This window comes from Schistocerca piceifrons, chromosome 2 (genome assembly GCF_021461385.2).
Source record: "Schistocerca piceifrons isolate TAMUIC-IGC-003096 chromosome 2, iqSchPice1.1, whole genome shotgun sequence".
NCBI classification, from domain to species: domain Eukaryota; kingdom Metazoa; phylum Arthropoda; class Insecta; order Orthoptera; family Acrididae; genus Schistocerca; species Schistocerca piceifrons.
In genome coordinates, this window is record NC_060139.1 from 477,138,522 (window position 1) to 477,158,895 (window position 20,374).

Genomic DNA, 20,374 nt, shown 5'->3' on the forward strand with positions numbered 1-20,374 from the left:
CCCCCTCTCTCTCTCTCTCTCTCTCTCTCTCTTTCTTTCTCTGCCCTCTCTCTCTCTCTCTCTCTCTCTCTCTCTCTCTCTCTCTTTCTTTCTCTGCCCTCTCTCTCTCTCTCTCTCTCTCTCTCTCTTTCTTTCTCTGCCCTCTCTCTCTCTCTCTCTCTCTCTCTCTCTCTCTCTCTTTCTTTCTCTGCCCTCTCTCTCTCTCTGCCCTCTCTCTCTCTCTGCCCTCTCTCTCTCTCTCTTTCTCTGCCCTCCCGTCCCTCTGTAAGCGTCCCCCCGCCCATCCCTAGGCGCCACCCCCCCGTCCCCTCTGTAGGCGCCTCCGTCCCCTCTGTAGGCGCCCCTGTCGCCTCCGTCCCCTCTGTAGGCGCCCCTGTCGCCTCCGTCCCCTCTGTAGGCGCCCCCTGACCCCTCCGGCCCCTCTGTAGGCGCCCCCTGTCCCCTCCGTCCCCTCTGTAGGCTCCGCCGTGTCCCCTGTCTAGGCGCCCCCTCTTCTCGTCCCACCCTCCCACCTCTCTATCGCCCCGCTCCCCCTCTTTCCACCCGCTCCCCCTCTTTCCACCCGCTCCCCCTCTTTCCACCCGCTCCCCCTCTTTCCACCCGCTCCCCGCTCCCCCTCTTTCCACCCGCTCCCCCTCTTTCCACCCCCTTTCCACCCGCTCCCCCCCCTTTCCACCCGCTCCCCCCCTTTCCACCCGCTCCCCCCCTTTCCACCCGCTCCCCCCCTTTCCACCCGCTCCCCCCCCTTTCCACCCGCTCCCCCCCCTTTCCACCCGCTCCCCCCCCTTTCCACCCGCTCCCCCCCTTTCCACCCGCTCCCCCCCCTTTCCACCCGCTCCCCCCCCCCTTTCCACCCGCTCCCCCCCCTTTCCACCCGCTCCCCCCTTTCCACCCGCTCCCCCCCTTTCCACCCGCTCCCCCCCTTTCCACCCGCTCCCCCCCTTTCCACCCGCTCCCCCCCTTTCCACCCGCTCCCCCCCCTTTCCACCCGCTCCCCCCCCTTTCCACCCGCTCCCCCCCCTTTCCACCCGCTCCCCCCCCTTTCCACCCGCTCCCCCCCCCCCTTTCCACCCGCTCCCCCCCCTTTCCACCCGCTCCCCCCCCTTTCCACCCGCTCCCCCCTTTCCACCCGCTCCCCCCCTTTCCACCCGCTCCCCCCCCTTTCCACCCGCTCCCCCCCCTTTCCACCCGCTCCCCCCCCTTTCCACCCGCTCCCCCCCTTTCCACCCGCTCCCCCCCCCCTTTCCACCCGCTCCCCCCCCCCCCTTTCCACCCGCTCCCCCCCCTTTCCACCCGCTCCCCCCCCTTTCCACCCGCTCCCCCCCCTCTCCACCCACTCCCCCCCTTTCCACCCGCTCCCCCCCTCTCCACCCGCTCCCCCCCTCTCCACCCGCTCCCCCCCTCTCCACCCGCTCCCCCCTCTCCACCCGCTCCCCCCCCTCTCCACCCGCTCCCCCCCTCTCCACCCGCTCCCCCCCCTCTCCACCCGCTCCCCCCCTCTCCACCCGCTCCCCGCCCCTCTCCACCCGCTCCCCCCTTTCCACCCGCTCCCCCCTTTCCACCCGCTCCCCCCTTTCCACCCGCTCCCCCCCTTTCCACCCGCTCCCCCCCTTTCCACCCTCTCCCCGGCTCGTCTTTCCCCCCCGCCCGGCTCGTCTTCCCCCCCCCCCCCCGCCCGGCTCGTCTTTCCCCCCCCCCCCGCCCGGCTCGTCCTTTCCCCCCCACCCTTTGCCCCCCCCCCCCCGCCCTCACATCTTTGTGCGCATGCATGCACATGTGCACACCTTTTCAGATCTGTGCCACCTAACGTATCCTGAGATGCGTGCACATGCACACTCATACACACACATTGTTGTTTTGCTTTTTATTCTTCAGTATGTCTTTAAGTGTACTTTGTTTCTTAAAATATTTCAGAATGATCCATGGAGTAGTCCAGCATCACACCAAAGCGTTTCGGCAGCTGCGTCTCCTTCTCCTTCACCAGCTGTTGACCCATGGACGCCAGTGTCAGCAGATACAGTAAATAAACCATGTTAGTAGCACTCATTATGCATAAAGTATGTAGTATACTAAAAGTTTCCTTGCAGTATTCAGAAAAACTACTCTAGCTTCCCCTTTTTTTACAATACATGTTAAAATAATTGGATAAAGTAGTCTAGAGTGTGATTTTTAAGTTGATACTGCTTTGTTCCTTCCTGGAATAGCAGTGAAAAATGTCACTTATTATCTAGCCTTATGCTGTTGATTTTTCTTTTCAGCATTTTTGCTCCATTAAGTTCATCACAAATTCTTTGGACAGTTAAGTCACTTTCATTGGAAAGCAGAGTGATTGTACGTCAGTGTACAACAATTACTAGCCAGGTAGAGTGATAAATAAATAATATTTGACAATGTTCTCTTCCTCGAAATGCTAGGAAAGTAGGGATCATCTTGCTTATTGACATGACTCATGGGAACAGCGATAATGAATGTTAAAGGTATGGCAGATGAGCTAGTTTGCTTGCTATAATCTTCAGCTCCACATGCTGTTTTCTTCCATGCAGTTCTGCCAGCTGAGGATAGAAGTCAGTAGTAGTGACAAAATGCTTTAATTGAATTCGCGGAAAGTAAACTACTATCAATAAAAACACTACTCTGGCCACGTTGAACATCTTTCGTCATTATGCACTCCATAAGACTACCCTTCCAGTGAAAGAGCTGCCATGTATGCATTGCTTACAGTTGTTCATTCTCAGTCAGTCATATTTTAATGGATTAGCTTTTATATCTTGATGTGAGCATAATCCTTGAGTCGTCCGGGGGCCAGCCAAGCATTTTAAATAACAATCAGACTCCTTCCTAAAATACTGGAAATGAATTTCAGTGTGTTAGTGCTCGGTTCATACAGTTTTTCAAGACTGATTATCAAGTCTGATTATCAAGTATGGTTGTTCATGCTCTGTGAAAGTGTACTTCTCACTGATTACAATATGTTGTTTTTTAATGCAATTGCTTCCTCAGGGGTTGAGCATTCCTTTGTAGGGTACAGGCTGTGAGTCCGGGTTCCTGAGCTGGGTGCTGGTAAGCGTCACGAGTCCTCTGTCACTATAACTTCTGGACATGCTTCAGTGACTACTATACATTATGGCAGTGGGATGTTGTGTGTGACAGGGAACAGGGATCAGGTTGCAAGGATGGTGAAAGGTCTATAAACAAAAACTCTATCTCAAGGGACGCTGCACACTGATGATATGGATACTATTGAGCTGGAAGAGTCATTACTGGGCAGCCTCTGGGGAAACTGCTGTACCTCCGTTGTATAAGGCTTTTTCTTGGGCTTTCGAAGCTGTGTCTACGTGTATCATTATTACCCTATTGCTCCCAAGATGTCCACTCAAATTTTTGTCCTCCTCCTCCTCGAAGCGGAATGGGTGGGCCACTGGAAGGTATCAACAACCAATCTTTCAAGAGACCTCATGTGACAAGTCCTCCAGGTCCTGGGTTTCTTCTAGGTACTTCAGTCTTTAGTAACAGAATGCATGCTCTGGGTCAGAATGTGTTTTTCATAGTTGAACAGGAGGGGGACGCTTTGGGAAAGTTTCCCTTTCTACTTTCAAAAGGATTTAGAAGGCATAGCAAGTACATTCAAATCTGTTAAGTAGTTGCACAGAGGAACTCTGTTGGTCAAAACTTTTACTTGCCAACAAGTGACACACCTGCAGAAAGCAGAAAGCCTTGGGGAATATGCCACTGAAACTGAGATACACATCACCTTGAACTACAGCGAAGGTGTTGTCATATGCAACAGTCTGGTGGACATCCGCAATGAAGAATCTAAAGATAAGTGGGCTTAAGAAGGTATTGTTGGTTTGAACAATATCAGGAGAAGGGTGGACGGGGATCTGACAAAATCTAACTCCTTCATCCTTACCTACAGTAGCACAGAACTTTCAGATTGTATCAAGGAAGGTTTCCTACACCTAAGTGTGTGGCCCTCTCCCCAACCTAATATTCTGTTTTAAATGCCAGCACTGTGGGCATACTACTATAGGGTGTAAGGGAGAAGCTACTTTGAGTAAATGTGGTAAGGATGCCCATGAAGGAGATGGTTGTTCATCTCCTCCGAAGTGTGTAAATTGCTCTGGAGACCACCCTCTGTGGACAAGAGACTTCAGCGTCTACCTAGAAGGAAATAAGACACGAGAGATTGAAACAAGAAACACATCCTGTATAGTGAGGCTAAGAATATCTATAAGACCACGCAACCTCTCACATTTATTACATAATTTGTTTCAACCCTTAAAAATCCTATTCTGACAACCAATGCTTCTACACAAATGGAGGTCTTTAGTCTCAGCACTACCGCCACTTACTGGATGGAGCATTACTTGAACGGAAGTCGCCTAAGTGGACGGTTGACAGGGCTAACCACACACTCTTCAGCCAGCTGTTTATGTTCGAACATTGATGCAGCATCAAGGAATGTGTGGAACAAATCACATGAGTGATCCACCATGTACCTTGGTGATCCACAGAATGGCATTCAGCTATCTGCATCAGGCATGTGGCTCTACAGAGATCTAAATGCCACCTAACAGTAGACAACCTTGCAGCCTTTCTGGACGCAAGAGCCAAGGCTCAACGTGTCATTAAGGAGAGCAATAAAAGTTCATGCAAGCATTCCTGGACTTTGTAAACCAATCCACTTGTTCTACAAAAGTGTGGGAAGCCGTCATTGTGATTTCTGGTAAACGCAGTCTTTTACTAGTAACAGCAGTACTGAAACAGTCATCTGGAGACATCACTTAAATGATGGCAGAGCATTTTGTGTTGCCTATTGCTAATTCCATCCAAGATCTGGCATCCTACCACTACCATATGACTGTAGAGATGTGCCAGTTAGACTTCAGACCCAACAAGTCTGAGTCTTACAATTGTTCATCCTCCATGTGGGAGCTGGATTTGGCACTGTCTGAGGCTCTTGATACTACACCTGGTCATGACCAAATCTGATACTGCATGCTTCAACATTCACAAGCAGCAGCAAAGGAAATCCTCCTTGCATGTTGTAATTTGAAATGGCAGACAGGCCACTTTCCTGACTTGTGGAGAGAGGCCATTCTGATTCCTGTCCTCAAACCAAGAAATAAACAAACGTTTACCAGTAACTACCGAGGCATTGCCTTAATGAACGGTATAGGAAAGACCCTGGAATGAATCGTTAACCATCATATTGTCTGGGTGTTAGCAACTCCTAAGCCACTCACAGTACGGATTCAGGACATTTCGATTCACTGTCAACAACTTGACCCTGCTAGAGGCGGATATTCTGGAGGCTTTTCTATGTACCCATCACTGTATTGGTGTATTCTTTGACAGCTGTAAGAGACCTGAGAGCCAGAACCTAGAAGGCACTGAATATCTTAAAGGGCCTGAGCCACAGTCTTGGTCAGCAAATAGGATGCGCATGCTCCAGTTTTATAGGGCTTTCATGCTATCACAGCTAGACTATGGGGGCACAGTGTAATGGATCAGCAAGGCTTCCATATCTCAAAATTATTGACGCTATCTGCTATGAGGGGATTCAGTTGGTTACAGGTGTTTTAGGACAAAACCTATATCCAGTGTGAGGCTGAGGCCAAGGAACCACCACTCCAGTAGCAGCACCTTATGCTCCGAATTTACCTGTACACCATACTCTTGCTCTTCTATCTCTGGAACACCTTTCCTCCAACAGTCCATCAGCAAAAAGGCCATTTGGGATCCTCCTGCAGCACTTGCTGGAGTCACTTGGTGTGGGACAAGTACAACCCCAACTCCAGGGTGTTAACCACCTGTCACCCTGGCAAAGGTCCAAAGTAATTTTAGATTTCTTGCAGTACAGGAAAGGTACATTATTTTCTGACATTATGTTGAGCATCACAACTCTCTAGCTGTATCTGTGGATAAATCTAAACAGTGGGATTCCATCGGTTTCTCTTTTGTTTTCCTCAATCTCATCATCAAGATCTAGCTGCCTCAAGACTTTCCTGGCTTTGATGCAGAATTATATGCAATCTTGTGAGCACTTGAGCAGATGAGAAGTGTTTCACATGGTAAATTCCTGTCTGTTCAGATTACTTGAGTGCCCTTCACTCCCTACAGTGCTTGCACCCAACAAACAAACTAATCCATAATGTCCAGAACACCCTCCTCCAACAACATAGGTTGGGGTGGTGGTGTCTTTATGATGGGTGCCTGGGCACATGGGTGTTGTGGGGAACGAAAGGGTGAGTGTAGCAGCCGAGGAGGCATGTCGTGATCCTCATTTAGTTCAGTGTGCCACCCCCCTGTTTTAATCCCAGGTATAGCACCTTTCACCCTTTTTTCCATTGTCTTAAGGTTTGAGAGATAGTACGATGTGTCCTTTCATAGGTTTACTCCTTACTGTCTGATAAAAGTTATAGACATTTTATCCACATTCGCTTCTTTTAATGTTTGTAAGGACACTGATAACCCACCAAAATACAGTTCCATCTTATTTTCTGAAATCCACTCATTCAAGTGCTAATGACTTCCAGGCTTACACTGTCATTTAACAGAGATCAGCATAATCAACGTTATTGTATATAGTATTATTATGCTACTTATAATTAGGAGATATGCTGTGCAAGGTAAGAGTTTTAAATGACATTTTCACTAAATAAGACAGTTAACTAAATTTCAATAAGGAATGATAAAAAAGTTTCCATTTGAAGGCCTTACAGTTGAGAATTGTTATGCCAGTCAGTCATTCCACTGATGCACCGGGATGAAGATACCCAGTCTGACAGGAATTGTCGACCTTTCAAGACCTTTTTTAAGGGACCAAAGGCATGATATTTGTATGGAGGGAGATCGGTACTACAGGGTGGGTGCTGTGGTGTCTCCCAGTTGAGGTTGGCCTCCCAGATCGATCGTCATCTCATGTCGAATCGCAACTTGGCACACCATTCACAACAGCGGTTTTCAACAGACATGCATTCCCATATACTTTCACCATTCTCGGAAAAATGTCTATCAGTATTTATCCTTGGACAGCCAAGGAAAGAGTAACAGTTCATTGGTCCTGCTTGGATGCATTTGGTAATAACATCACCATAGTTCACATTTTCACATTTACCGCATGCACGTCGGAAAGCCACAAATGCCACATGATCCTTTGCCTATATGGTTGTGCTTAAACACGCACAATGGACTCTCACTGCATTGGACATACACTTCAGCAACACCCTCAAATGAAAACCTTTTGTTTGCTCCTTACACATTCATGAAATATGTTGAGTCATATTTGGCCGAAATGTCTCCCATTTAAAAAAATCTTTTTGATAGTGCCAATAAGCAAAAAGAAATAAGTTTTAGGCATAATGTAGTGTTAGAATTCCTTAAATGATTAAATGGAATTATAGATAGGAGTGTTGTTAATTTCCTCTGTATGAAAGGGAAGTTTGTTGTCTACTTGTAATATGAGGTTCTGTAAATATTACAGTGATGGATCAGTATTTAAGAACAACATTAAATTCTAAAAAAAAATCATAGATTTTTCATAAATACATAAATGTAAAAGCTTGATGTGAGGCCTTATGACAAAACTTAGTTAGCCACACTTGCTGTAGTGGAAGCTGGCAGCTGTAATCGCAGAGAATGTACCATGTATGACCCTTTGATTCTTTAATCTGCAGATATGTTTACACAAAATTGTATCGGCATGAAGGTTGAAATGTAGGTTCAAAGTGTAAGAAACTATAATTACATTTAATACGCATTGATATTAAGATTCACAGCATTATAGGAACACTAGTACTCCACGTAGTTTGTTTTTTACTCTTCTCACATGTAAGGTATTTGTTATTAATATTGTTTGTTTTTTGTATGTTCAAGCTTTCAGAAGTGAAAATTTCCCCTAATTTAGACTGAACTCTCCAGTACAATAGTCATTGATTTCTGTGGTCTTTATTTGTAAAACAGCAGCAGCTGTGGATCCGTGGAGTGCGGTATCGCCACATCAGATTGGTAGTAGCACTGGAGCTGTTCCAAGACAGGTGGCAAGTGGCATGGCAGTTGGTGCTGTAGCAGGAGGGGCAGCAGCAGCTTCTGTGGCAACCGCTGCTACTGTGCAAGACCCTTGGTCACCTGCTACCAACACTGAACACTCGAGTCCGAGTAGTACAGCTGGAGACCTTGATGAGTTTGACATCATTACAAATCGTGCAAGTGCCAGCACCAATGCCAACATGATCAACAATAACGGTATTTTTTTATTGTTGTTATTCATATCACAGCAGAATTTTATTATTATTATATATATAAGACTGCACTGTAGTTCCTTCTCTAGATTCTCGCACAGATGACAAAATGGTAGATATCGAAATAGATGACAGAGGGATAGAGAAACAATTAAAGTCGTTCAAAAGAGGAAAGGCCGCTGGACCTGATGGAATACCAGTTCGATTTTACACAGAGTACGCAAAGGAACTTGCTCCCTTTCTTGCAGCGGTGTACCATAGGTCTCTAGAAGAGCGTAGCTTTCCAAAAGATTGGGAAAGGACACAGGTCATCGCCGTTTTCAAGAAGGGACATCGAACAGATGTGCAGAACTATAGACCTGTATCTCTAATGTCGATCAGTTGTAGAATTTTGGAACACGTATTATGTTAGAATATGATGAGTTTTCTGAAGACTAGAAATCTACTCTGTAGGAATCAGCATGGGTTTTGAAAAAGACGGTCACGCTATTTGTCCATGAGACTCAGAGGGCCATAGACACAGGTTCCCAGGTAGATGCCATGTTTCTTGACTTCTGCAAGGCATTTGATATAGTTCCCCACAGTCGTTTAATGAACAAAGTAAGAGCATATGGACTATCAGACCAATAGTGTGATTGGATTGAAGAGTTCCTAGATAACAGAACGCAGCATGTCATTCTCAGTGGAGAGAAGTCTTCTGAAGTAAGAATAATTTCAGGTGTGCTGCAGGGGATTGTTGTAGGACTGTTGCTATTCACAATATATATAAATGACCATGTGGATAACATCGGAAGTTCACTGAGGCTTTTTGCGGATGATGCAGTAGTATATCGAGAGGTTGTAACAACGGAAAATTGTACTGAAATGCGGGAGGATCTGCAACGAATTGACGCATGGTGCAGGGAATGGCAATTGAATCTCAATGTAGACAAGTGTAATGTGCTGTGAATACATAGAAAGAAAGATACTTTATCATTTAGCTACAATATAGTAGGTCAGCTACTGGAAGCAGTTAATTCCATAAATTATCTGGGAGTAGGCATTAGGAGTGATTTAAAATGGAATGATCATATAAAATTGATCGTCGGTAAAGCAGATGCCAGACTGAGATTCATTGGAAGAATCGTAAGGAAATGCAATCCGAAAACAAAGGAAGTAGGTTACAGTACACTTGTTCGCCCACTGCTTGAATACTGCTCACCAGTGTGGGATCCATACCAGATAGGGTTGATAGACGAGATAGAGAAGATCCAATGAAGAGCAGCGCGCCTCGTTACAGGATCATTTAGTAATCGCAAAAGCGTTACGGAGATGATAGATAAACTCCAGTGGAAGACTCTATGCAGGAGAGATGCTCAGTAGCTTGGTATGGGCTTTTGTTGAAGTTTCGAGAACATACCTTCACCATGGAGCCAAGCAGTATATTGCTACCTCCTACGTATATCTCGCAAAGCGACCATGAGGATAAAATCAGAGAGATTAGAGCCCACACAGAGGCATACCGACAATCCTTCTTTCCACGAACAATATGAGATTGGAATAGAAGTGAGAACCGATAGAAGTACTCAAGGTATCCTCCGCCACACACTGTCAGGTGGCTTGCGGAGTATGGATGTAGATGTAGATTATTATTATTGTTGTTGTTGTTGTTGTTGTTGTTGTATCTGCCCTATTTAGTGATTCTCAGATGCTTTAGCATCACTGCTGACGGAAGAACTTTACCCAATAGCTATTTATTCCATATTATATTATCTCATTGTTAACTTTAATATTTTATGATTATTTTTTAGAGATCAGTATGTTTTTTTAAATTATTATTGTTGTCATTTCTGCACCAGCATCTCACTATTGTGTTCAGAGATGCAGTGCAGTAGTTGCTGCCCCCCTCCCCCCCGCTCCTTATAAATTCCTTGACATGTGCCAGGAATAGCTGTTATAAAAGTAATTCAAATGTTTTTGTTATAGACTTAAAAAATACAGTTTTGACACTCACGCAAATTTTTGTTATACACTGTGATATCAGTGCACCATACATATAGTGAGCTACACTATTGAATACCACATCTGATTAATGAGAACAGCATCACTCATACTGATTTGTAACATGGTTTGTATAGAAGGTAGTGTACGGAGTGCAAGAAATTGTAGCAGTAATAAAAATACAACACTGAAGATCCCAAAAGGTATTAAAAGCACATTAAGGGACAGTTTAGTTGCAATTTTCTCATAACCCAGAGACATTTACTGAATAATATTTTCTTTTTAAGAACAAGAAATACATAGTAACATCAGAATATGTGATGAGTGGCAGAAAGACATCATATGTCTTTGGTTTGTTTACTACGCTGTGAAATAAACCTTTTATGAATTAGTAAAATAAGAGACTGGTGTGGAATGCAGTACCTAAATTATTCACTGTAACAGATAAACCCCCATTACTGGCCAAGCATCACCAAAAGAAAACACTATATGGTGATTTCTTACATAAAGATATGTGAAACTCGGATGTTACATGGAATTCACATTATGTAATGTTGTTCAGTACATAGCATGGTGACTCAGTGGGTAAATCTCAAGACTACCAGTTCAGATGTATGGGGTTCAATCCGCAGCCACAACTATAATTTTTTCTCTCTTTTCACTTCTATCACTTCTGCTAAGTTTTTGTTGCCATGAAAAATGCCACCATGGTCCAGAGTCCATGTTAAACTGTAGATACCTGTTTAACTGGCTGGGCAAGTCTCTTCAGAAGTCAGAGGAAGGCAAGGGCATAATCATCTCAAACATCATGTAATAATGAAAACATAATCTGTATGAAATAAGCTAATTCTTATCAAGTCAGTTGTGCAGATAACAAATGTAACGGAGATAATTGACAATTAACTCTTGTTTTTGTTTTATATAGGTCTGTGAACTGTACATAATACTGTAATAGTATAATAATAATAACGGTGGTGGTGGTGATAAAATAAAACATTGAGGTCATACTAGTTCAGTACCTTACTTCAGTTTATATTGTAGGTGGTGGTGGTGACAATGTAATTTGTCATTATTTAATTCAAAAGTGATTTTTTATAACTGTTCTTCTTCAGATGAATGTGGAACATGCACGTTTGACAGGTCTCTAATTTGTAATTCATATAGAAAAGTGAAAGTTTCTTTCTCAAAAGAAGCCAAGAAATTCCCCCCCCCCCCCCCCCTCGGTGTATGGGGGGGAGAGCATTTACTTAAAAAGTTGCGCCATTAATTGCAGCCTCTTAGACATTTTGTCTACAAAATCTGAGATAAGAATAAAACTATGTTGTTTGCAGTACTTCTGTTAGTGGTATTATGGTGACCATTCTTAATATTTAGTGTGCCATGAATCAGCCTCACATGGACCAAAGCTTGGTATACATGAACAGAATAAAACATTTGTTCTGAAGGTAGTAATAAATCTCTCAACTTTGAGCCTAATGCTTCAAAAGGCGCAGAGTTCAGAACTGATGTGTCTTATAACAAGCCACCCAGAATAACACAAAATCAACTAAGTGAACTTGTAGAGATTCAGACCTATTAAATGCTCAACTTCTAATATTGCACCTACCAATCTTGTGGCATGTATTAATGTTAGAAGGCTTAATGGAAGCTATTGCAGTTACTTACAATCCTGAAGAATGGAGACTGCTCATCAACTATTCTTAAGACAACTATGCTTTTCCATTTAGGTAAAGAGCCATTTTCAGTGCCTACTGAGTCTGCAGTTCATGTGGGAATTTTTGATGCCCTTACGATTCTTGCACTTCTACCAGGCATGCAATTATGTTACATTTTATGAGACAGCCATTCACTGCCTTGTGTCTGTCTCAGTGGGACAAGTGTCTCAACTGCCAAGGTCAATACTTCTAACATACAGATACTGGTTTCTGTAATTATGCTTCTGGCCCGTTTCTTTTTGAATGCCTCTTATAACAGTGGTGGAGTTCCCACAAATACATACAGATTTTAATGTACAAAATTAATCACTTAGATTACAGCAACTGTTTCATATTAAATATATAATGTGGAACAGACCGAAGGTTGTGATCAGCTAGGAATGTGGTTTTTTGGCAGGTATGTGAAGTAAACTTCTAATACCATAAGCAGTTTGTTCAACCAGAATCAGGTTATTAGAATGACTAGGAATTGGTTAATTTTGAGATCCACACTATTGTAAAAATTAGCACATTAATTTTTAGAGAAGACTATTAATGAATGAATGACTCAAAAGCTGTGTGTAGGTCTGTGAGCAAACTGCATACAATCTTTGACATGCTGTAAGAATAAGAGCATACACTGTAATGTAATACCATATGAATTGGCTAACACTATGGAAAAAGTATTTTCGCATGGTATTTTTTTAATTCTGTATAAAACAAAAAAAATCTTAGTTTAATTCAGTTGACTGTTACAGATTAATGAAACGCTGTTCTCTCTCTTCAGGAGGAACATTGTCCCCTGATCCATTTGACTTGACTGGCCTAGGGGACTCATTGTCAGAAAACAGGCAAACCACAGCCAAGAAAACGCCTCAGAGCTTTCTTGGAGAAAATTCATCCTTGGTAAATCTTGATAACCTTGTAACCATGAATACCAAACCAGCTGCAGCAGCACCCTCTCCAGGTAAGACTACTATCCTGACAGATGTTTCCAGAAAAAAAACATTCTTTAACTTACATTTATATTTGATGTCAACAAATGTATCTCTTTGAGAAGTGATTTTCTTCGCCAATCTGCATTTTATATCCACTCTGCTTCAGCCATTATCAGTTACTGTACTACTTTTAGTGTCATTTCATCAGCATTACCAGATTTGATGTGATGTGATTTGATCGTGGCAGGACATTACTGATATCCGGCAGTTCTCCCGTGTTTTTATGGAACATTACCAGATTTACTTGAACGATGTTCCATTACCCTTGCTCAACTTTTTGTAGATGTTTTCTTATCTCTTCAACACACTATCCATTCCATTCATCTGCGCTTCCAGGTCCATTACTGTTTCTTGGCAGAATTAAAATGTCATTGGCGAACCACACAGTTATTAGTGCTTCTCCCTGATGTTTAATTCCCTTTCCAAATTTTTTCTTGGTTTCCTTTACGGTCTGGCCAATGGGGGATAGGCTACAATTCTGTCCCACTCCTTTCTCAGCTGTGGCTTTCCTCTCATGTCCTGTGGCTCTGATAACTGCAATTTGGTTTCTATACAAGTTGTAAATAATCTTTTGTTTCCTGTATTTTATCTCTGCTACCTTTAGAAACATTTCTGCTTTTGCAGGTCATTCAGAGCATCTTCCAAAGTTCTCTTTTCTCCCACACACTGTCCTTCAACGTCTCCTCCCAATGCAGTTCTCATAAGTTCACATCTTTCTTCATCTGGTCTCTCCATCTTGTTCACAGATGCCCTTCTCTTTTTAGGGAAGACTTAACAGATTTCCACAGCCGCTCAGTATTCTGGGTGTGGACACTGGGGTCATCCAAAGACACGAATCCACAGAATGGTTCACGAATTTGTGGTCGAACCCTTCAGCTTCCAGAGTCTTGTAAGACTGAAACCCGTCTGTTATAACTTTATTACCAGGCAGTATGAAGTGTTTCATGAGACCCACTAAAGTGACCTTGTCTTGGGACAATACTCTCACAATGAAACACTTCTGGGACTCTCTTTCTATTCCACCGAATACCCAAATATGATCTATTTCACTTTGTGAAGATAGTCCTCTCTGGTTCTTTCGTCTAGCTATATGAGATTCGCTCCACCAATTGGTACGCTATCATTTGTCACTACCACATAACAGACTTCTCGGCAAAACCCGAAGTAGTCACAGTTTCTGATGCTGTTGCTTGCAACGTGTAGTCTCGAATCTAGCACGATAAAAGAACTACGCTTGTCGGAATGGATAACTTGGAAGAGTCGAACCACATATTTTTCCTGATACTCGTTCGTTTTCTGCACTATCCGCAATGAAATTGCAACGGTATTTTAGTGTCGACACTCCTCTTACGAAGTTTTACAGACTTTGCAACACCACAGTCAACACAGTCCCTCCTTCCCTCGTCTGGCAAAACTCCATATTTGCGGCAGAAAGGAAATGCATGGAATTAAGAGTTTTCCATGTCAGAGAGTCTGGGGAGGAAACTTCACGAACACCAGACAACACTCGCTATCGACAGAAACCGTCTGGGTTTCCCAATCAAGTCACAAATAATTAGGGCAGAAATGTAATGCAGATGAATTAAAGGAACAACAGAAAACAGATAAAAATGACGATTACAAATAATTGATCATAATGCTCGCCACGAGACTCGCATGATAGATATACTACCTCACTTTCAATATGTATCATTTGGATCCTACAACTTCGATAGGCAATCATTCTTGTAAATTACTGAAATGAATCAGCAAAATGCCTTTTCTGTGTCCCCCCCCCCCCCCCCCCCCAAAAAAAGAAAAAAAAAAAAAAAAAAAGAAAAAACGGTGCATATGACTTTTCGAGGTGTCAAGAGTTGCTTTGCCATACTATTGAGAAATTTGCTAAGCCCCGTTGTTTTAAGAACATTGTCACATTTCCCACAAAATACGCTAGTAACAAGAAATCGTGGATTACGACAAAAGTTTTCAAAAGCTGGCTTCGAAGTGCCGATGCAAAAATGGGTGCAGCAGGCTGGAAGACTTTATTGTTCGTAGACAGGTGTGCAGCACATCCTCCCCTTACTTCCTGTTTGAGAAATGTGACCGTGGAATTCTTTCCAGTGTATTGCATGAGTGAGCTCCAGCCACTTGGCCTTGGAGTAATACATAATTTCAAGTTGCATTATCGTAAAATGCTCATGCAGCATGTCATCAGTTGCTGAAACATTCCATTTAGTCCCTTGAAAAACGTATGAACGAAATTTTACTGTATTCTGCAAAGATCTCTCTTTGTCCATGTCCAATATTCTGATTGATTGGTCAGATGTGGCAGATAATGATTTGTCTGTCATAATCCTTGCTTTAGCAGGTATTTTGCTCTTCCTAATTATACTGATCAGCCAGAATTGTATGACCACTGACCTACTATCAATATAAACCCGTCCAGGCAATAGCATCGTCACCTGGCGAGGAATGACTACTAATCAGACGTATGCACAGTACATGTAGTATCAGTGAATATGCTGTCCATGTGTAGAATGGGGAAGCCGTGTCATATATCTGAGTTTGATCGAGGGCAGATTGTGATGGCCTGGAAGCTCAGCGTGTGCATTTTGGAAGCTGTTGACTTCGGATGTTCAAGAAGTGCTATGATGGGTGTCTTCAGCATATGGCAAAACCCGGCTGAAATCACACCCGGACAACGTGGACTTGGGTGGCCACCCTTCATTACAGATGTCGGGTGTCATAAGCTAGCTAGACTGGTTAAAAAGGACGGGCGGTGAACTGTGGCAGAACTAACAAGAGACTTTAATACTGGGCAGATCGAGTGATTTGAGGATGTAGTGACGGCTTCCAGGTGGCATGCTGCCTCCCCCCCCCTACTCACCATATCTGAACCTGATCAGGTGCATATGGGATGTGATTAAACATGGCATCAGAGCTCACTGCCCCCCTCCCTCGGAATTTAAGGGAATTAAGTGACTTGTGTGTCCAGATATAATACCAGCTCCCTCCAGCAACCTACCAAGGCTTCATTCCATCCATACCATAACATTTCCCCAGTATTATCCCTGCCAAAGGTGTACATACTAGCTATTAGGTAGGTGGTCATACATTCTGGCTGATCATTATATGCTCAATATAAATTTAAAAAATTTTGAACAATGTTCTGTTCTCTCTCAAATTTCATCCTTGATGTTCCTTTGGTTAATTTACTTCCTAGATACTTGAAAGCATGTACTTCTTTAATAATTTTTCTATTGCAACTTAAATCCTTTACTTTTCTTACATTTCATTACTTCACTTTTTAAGTAAATTGAAGGGGGGGGGGGGGGAGAAAAGAAAGAAAAGGGAAAGAACTAATGATATCAACTGCATCAGGGCTTTTTGCGGAATCAGTGGCCACAGGAAGGGGCGGGGGAGGCAGCAGACAGATGTGTTGTTATCTTTGTACCAAGCTTACGGCTGCTTGTGGAATATATGAAGCAAGCAGTACAAGATGCTCTGCAGAAAACTGCTGCTACGTTTGGTAGAATACTGAGAGAGACTGTGTAGAAAATAAAATAAGATCGTTTGTCGCAGCTTGCTTCGAAATGTGAAATAAATACTCAGGACTTTGGGACGAATCTCCCATTGACAAAAAACTAAGAGTAACAGTGTATCTGATTGTAATTGCTTTCCTGTTTTTTTTTTTTTTTAAGAAATTGTGATTCCATATTTGCCAGAAACTCAAAATCGTTACATGTACCAAAGTAAAATTACAGAAACTGGAGCTGTCTTCATATTCAGTTCCCATATGTAACAAGCTTTTCCCACCAGTTGTTCTTCAGTATGTTTTTACTCACCAAAGATGACAACTGTAAGCAAAACAACAATTCAATTTCATACAACTACTAATCTGATTTTATCAACCATTATAACTACTACACAAAATCTCTATTATCATAGTTTTTAAACCAATAATGAAATGCTTTGATAAGCGCAACCTTATTCTATAAAGCTGCAAAACAGAGAAATGCTTATGACCATCAGGTCATGTCATGATAAGTAAATAAAAAAGAATGATTACAGTGTCTTTCATTTTGTTAGCATGAACTATAGAGTGTTAATAATGCAGCAGCACATATTACAGTTTTGTCGTCTCTTGACATGATGTGGCAGACCATACAAAAAATAATGTTGCAGACAATGTGAATACACTGAGAAATGTTCGTTGCCAGTGTGAACAGAAACAGAGACAAGAAAGAAAGTTGGAAACAGATGTGAAACTCTGCAGGAAATAATTTTTCTGGTGGCAGTGTGGACACGGCTTCTCACTACTTTTTGCAGCTGTGACGTCACTAGTGGGCTTTTAACTATTGAATTTGTGAGTGCTTGTGAATGACCCCTGTGTAAACTGTGTGTACCTTGACTATTCATTTCTCAAACAATGGAAAATCCAAGATGGAATGTATTAGAAAAGGAAAGTTGCCACTCACCATATAGCGAAGTTGCAGAGTTGCAGATAGGCACACCAAAAAGACTGTCACAATATAAGCTTTTGACCAACGAGGCCTTTGTCAAAAGTAGCGGACAGTCGTTCATACACACACAACTGCAGCCCGTGGCAGCTGAAGCCACACTGCGAGCAACAGCAGCAGCTCATGACAGGAGTGGCAACAGGGTGGGGGTAAGGAGGCGTCTGAGGTGGGGAGGGGAGGGATTGCAGGGTAGGGGTGGGAACAGTGAAGTGCTGCCGTGGAACGAGCAAGGACGAGATGGAGAGAGGGGTTTCGGCAGCTAGATGCAGTCTGGAGGTGAGAAGGGGGACAGGGGAGGGTGGGGTGGGGGGTTATCAGAAAACCGACTCTCCACTGTTCATTTCCCTTCACATCTCGGTGCCCTGCTCGTCACTGTTGATGCCACCTCCCTTCACACTAACATCCCTAATGCCCATGACCTTACCACTGTTGAACACTGCCTTTCCCAAGGCCTGACGGGTTCCAAACCAGCCACCTCCTTCCTAGTTGCCATGACCAACTATATTCTCACCCACAATTCCTTCTCCTTTGAAGGCATTACCTACAAACAAATCCTGGGTACAGCTAAGGGCACCCACATGACACCATCCTATGCCAACCTGTTCGTGGGCCATCTAGGAGAATCCTTCCCAAACACCCAGAATCATTGATGACATCTTTACAATCTGAATCAAGGATAAGGACACCCATCCATATTCCTCCAGAATCTCAACAGCTTCTCCGCCATTTGCTTCGCCTGGTCCTACTCAACCCAACAAACCACCTTCCTAGATGTTGACTTCCACCTCAAAGATGGCTACATCAGTAGTTCTGTCCATATCAAACCTACTAACCACTAGCAATACCTCCACTTCAACAGGTGCAACCCATTCCATACCAAGAAGGCCCTTCCATACAGCCAGCCACCCATGAGTCACCACATCTGCAGTGCCGAGCAGTCCCTCTCAAAACATACCGAGGGTCTCACTGGGGCCTTCACAGACCATAATTATCCTCCCAACCTTGTACAAAAACAAATCTCCCGTGCCTTATCTTTCCCGTCTCCCACACCCTGCCCAAGTCTCACCATCCGGCTGCAGAGGAGCATTCCCCTCGTAACTCAGTATCACCAAGGAGTGAAGCAGCTGAATTACATTCTCTGCCAATGTTTTGACTACCTCTTGTCGTGCCCTGAAATGAGAAATGTCCTGTCCACTATTCTTCCTACCCCTCCCACAGTGGTATTCCTCTGTCCACCGAACCTACATAATATCCTCGCACGTCCCTACACAACCCCTGCTCCCAGTGCCTCACCTCATGGCTCATATCCCTGTAATAGACCTAAATGCAAGACGTGTCCCTTACATCCTCCCACCATCACCTATTCCATTCCGGTCACAAACATCATCTATCCCATCAAAGGTGGGGCAACCTGTGAAAGCAGTGAAGTGATGTACAAGCTAAGCTGCAACCACTGTGCTGCATTCTATGTGGACATGACAGGCAATAAGCTGTTTGTCCACCTGAATGGCCACTAACAAACTGTGGCCAAGAAACAAGTGGACCACCTGTTGCTGAGCATACTGCCCAACACAACATCCTGCATCTCAATGACTGCTTCACAGCCTGTGTCATACGGACTCTTCCCACCACACCAGCTATTCTGAACTGGACAGGTGGGAACTGTTCCTGCAATATATCCTACGTTCCCATACCCTCCTGCCCTTAAACTTTGTTAGTCATTTTTCTCACCCATTCAGTCTCATCCCTGTCCCCATTCCAGTACTACACAGCCCTCATTGTGTGTGTGTTTTTACTTCTCTCTTTTCCGATACCCCCACCCTCTCTCCTGCACTCAGCAGCAACACTTCACTGTCCCCCATCCCTACCCTGCTATCCCTCCCTCTTTCCACTCCAGCCTCCTCCTAACCCCAGCCCAGTTGCCACTCCCATCGTGCACTGCTGCTGTTGCTCACAGTGTGGCTTCTGCTGCCAGAGGCTGTAGTCATGTGTGAGAGCTTTCTCTCTCTCTCTCTCTCTCTCTCTCTGTGTGTGTGTGTGTGTGTGTGTGTGTGTGTGTGTGTGTGTGTGTGTGTGTGTGTTTTCGACAAAGGCCTTGTTGGCCAAAAGCTTATATTGTGACAGTCTTTTCGTTGTGCCTATCTGCGACTCAGCATCTCCCCTATCCATATATCTTTCGATTATTCATTTCCTTTGCTGAGTGCGTATGTGCGGAGTATGCCATTTCAAAGCAATGGTGCAATTAAAGTGTATCATAAACACATCACACTTAACATTATATGTCAGTTAATAAAGCATCAATGATGTAAGGCTTCAAGAGATGTTAAGTAATGCACAGTACAAAATTCACACGAGTAATCTGTAGCGTAATAGATAACATCGTGTTTAGCCGAGTTAGAGGATCGCAACTCGCTGTATGCCAGTAATTTTTTTTATCATGTTAGTTTTGATTGTAATACAATACGTTCTACAGTTTGATGTTGTTAAACATTTCTGTCTGGTTAGAGAACGGAGGATGAAATAAATATTTGCCTGTTTTTTTCTGAATATGTGATTTCCAAATGTCTAGTTAGGCAGGAACCGAAGAAGACAGCTTGCATTCAAGTGAATGCAAAGATCAGCAATAAAATTCATATTCCTTCTTGTCACAAATATTTTGCATGCTGTGCAACCACAAATATATTCCACTAAAGAGGTCTTGCTGCAACTGAGATTCTCCTGTCACTAACACATTAACAAACATCAACTTGATGCTATAGCAATCGACAGATCGATACCCTCGTTCCTGGTTGCCTTCACAAAGCCACCATGATTGTCAGTTCCTGCAAAAAGTAGCATGAAACACACTCGAACCATCATCATTGTGTGGCGAAGGTAAACATTGCAAGTTGTGCTGGCAATGTAGATCGTGGATTACATAGGCATTTCCTCTCTCTCACCTCCCCTCTCTGCAATGACCA

The 20,374-nt window shown here is 43.8% G+C and overlaps 1 protein-coding gene across 7 annotated transcripts in view; it reads left to right on the forward strand.

Annotated features, from left to right (window-relative positions):
• LOC124774954 (epsin-2) overlaps positions 1 to 20,374 on the forward strand; it is a 148,328-nt gene that overhangs the window by 107,539 nt on the left and 20,415 nt on the right. For all 7 annotated transcript variants that reach the window (XM_047249663.1, XM_047249668.1, XM_047249667.1 and 4 more), the window contains 3 exons: positions 1,915 to 2,032; positions 7,966 to 8,247; positions 12,705 to 12,884. In XM_047249663.1, the coding sequence (XP_047105619.1) occupies positions 1,915 to 2,032; positions 7,966 to 8,247; positions 12,705 to 12,884 (580 nt within the window). The remainder of the gene's footprint in view (positions 1 to 1,914; positions 2,033 to 7,965; positions 8,248 to 12,704; positions 12,885 to 20,374) is intronic.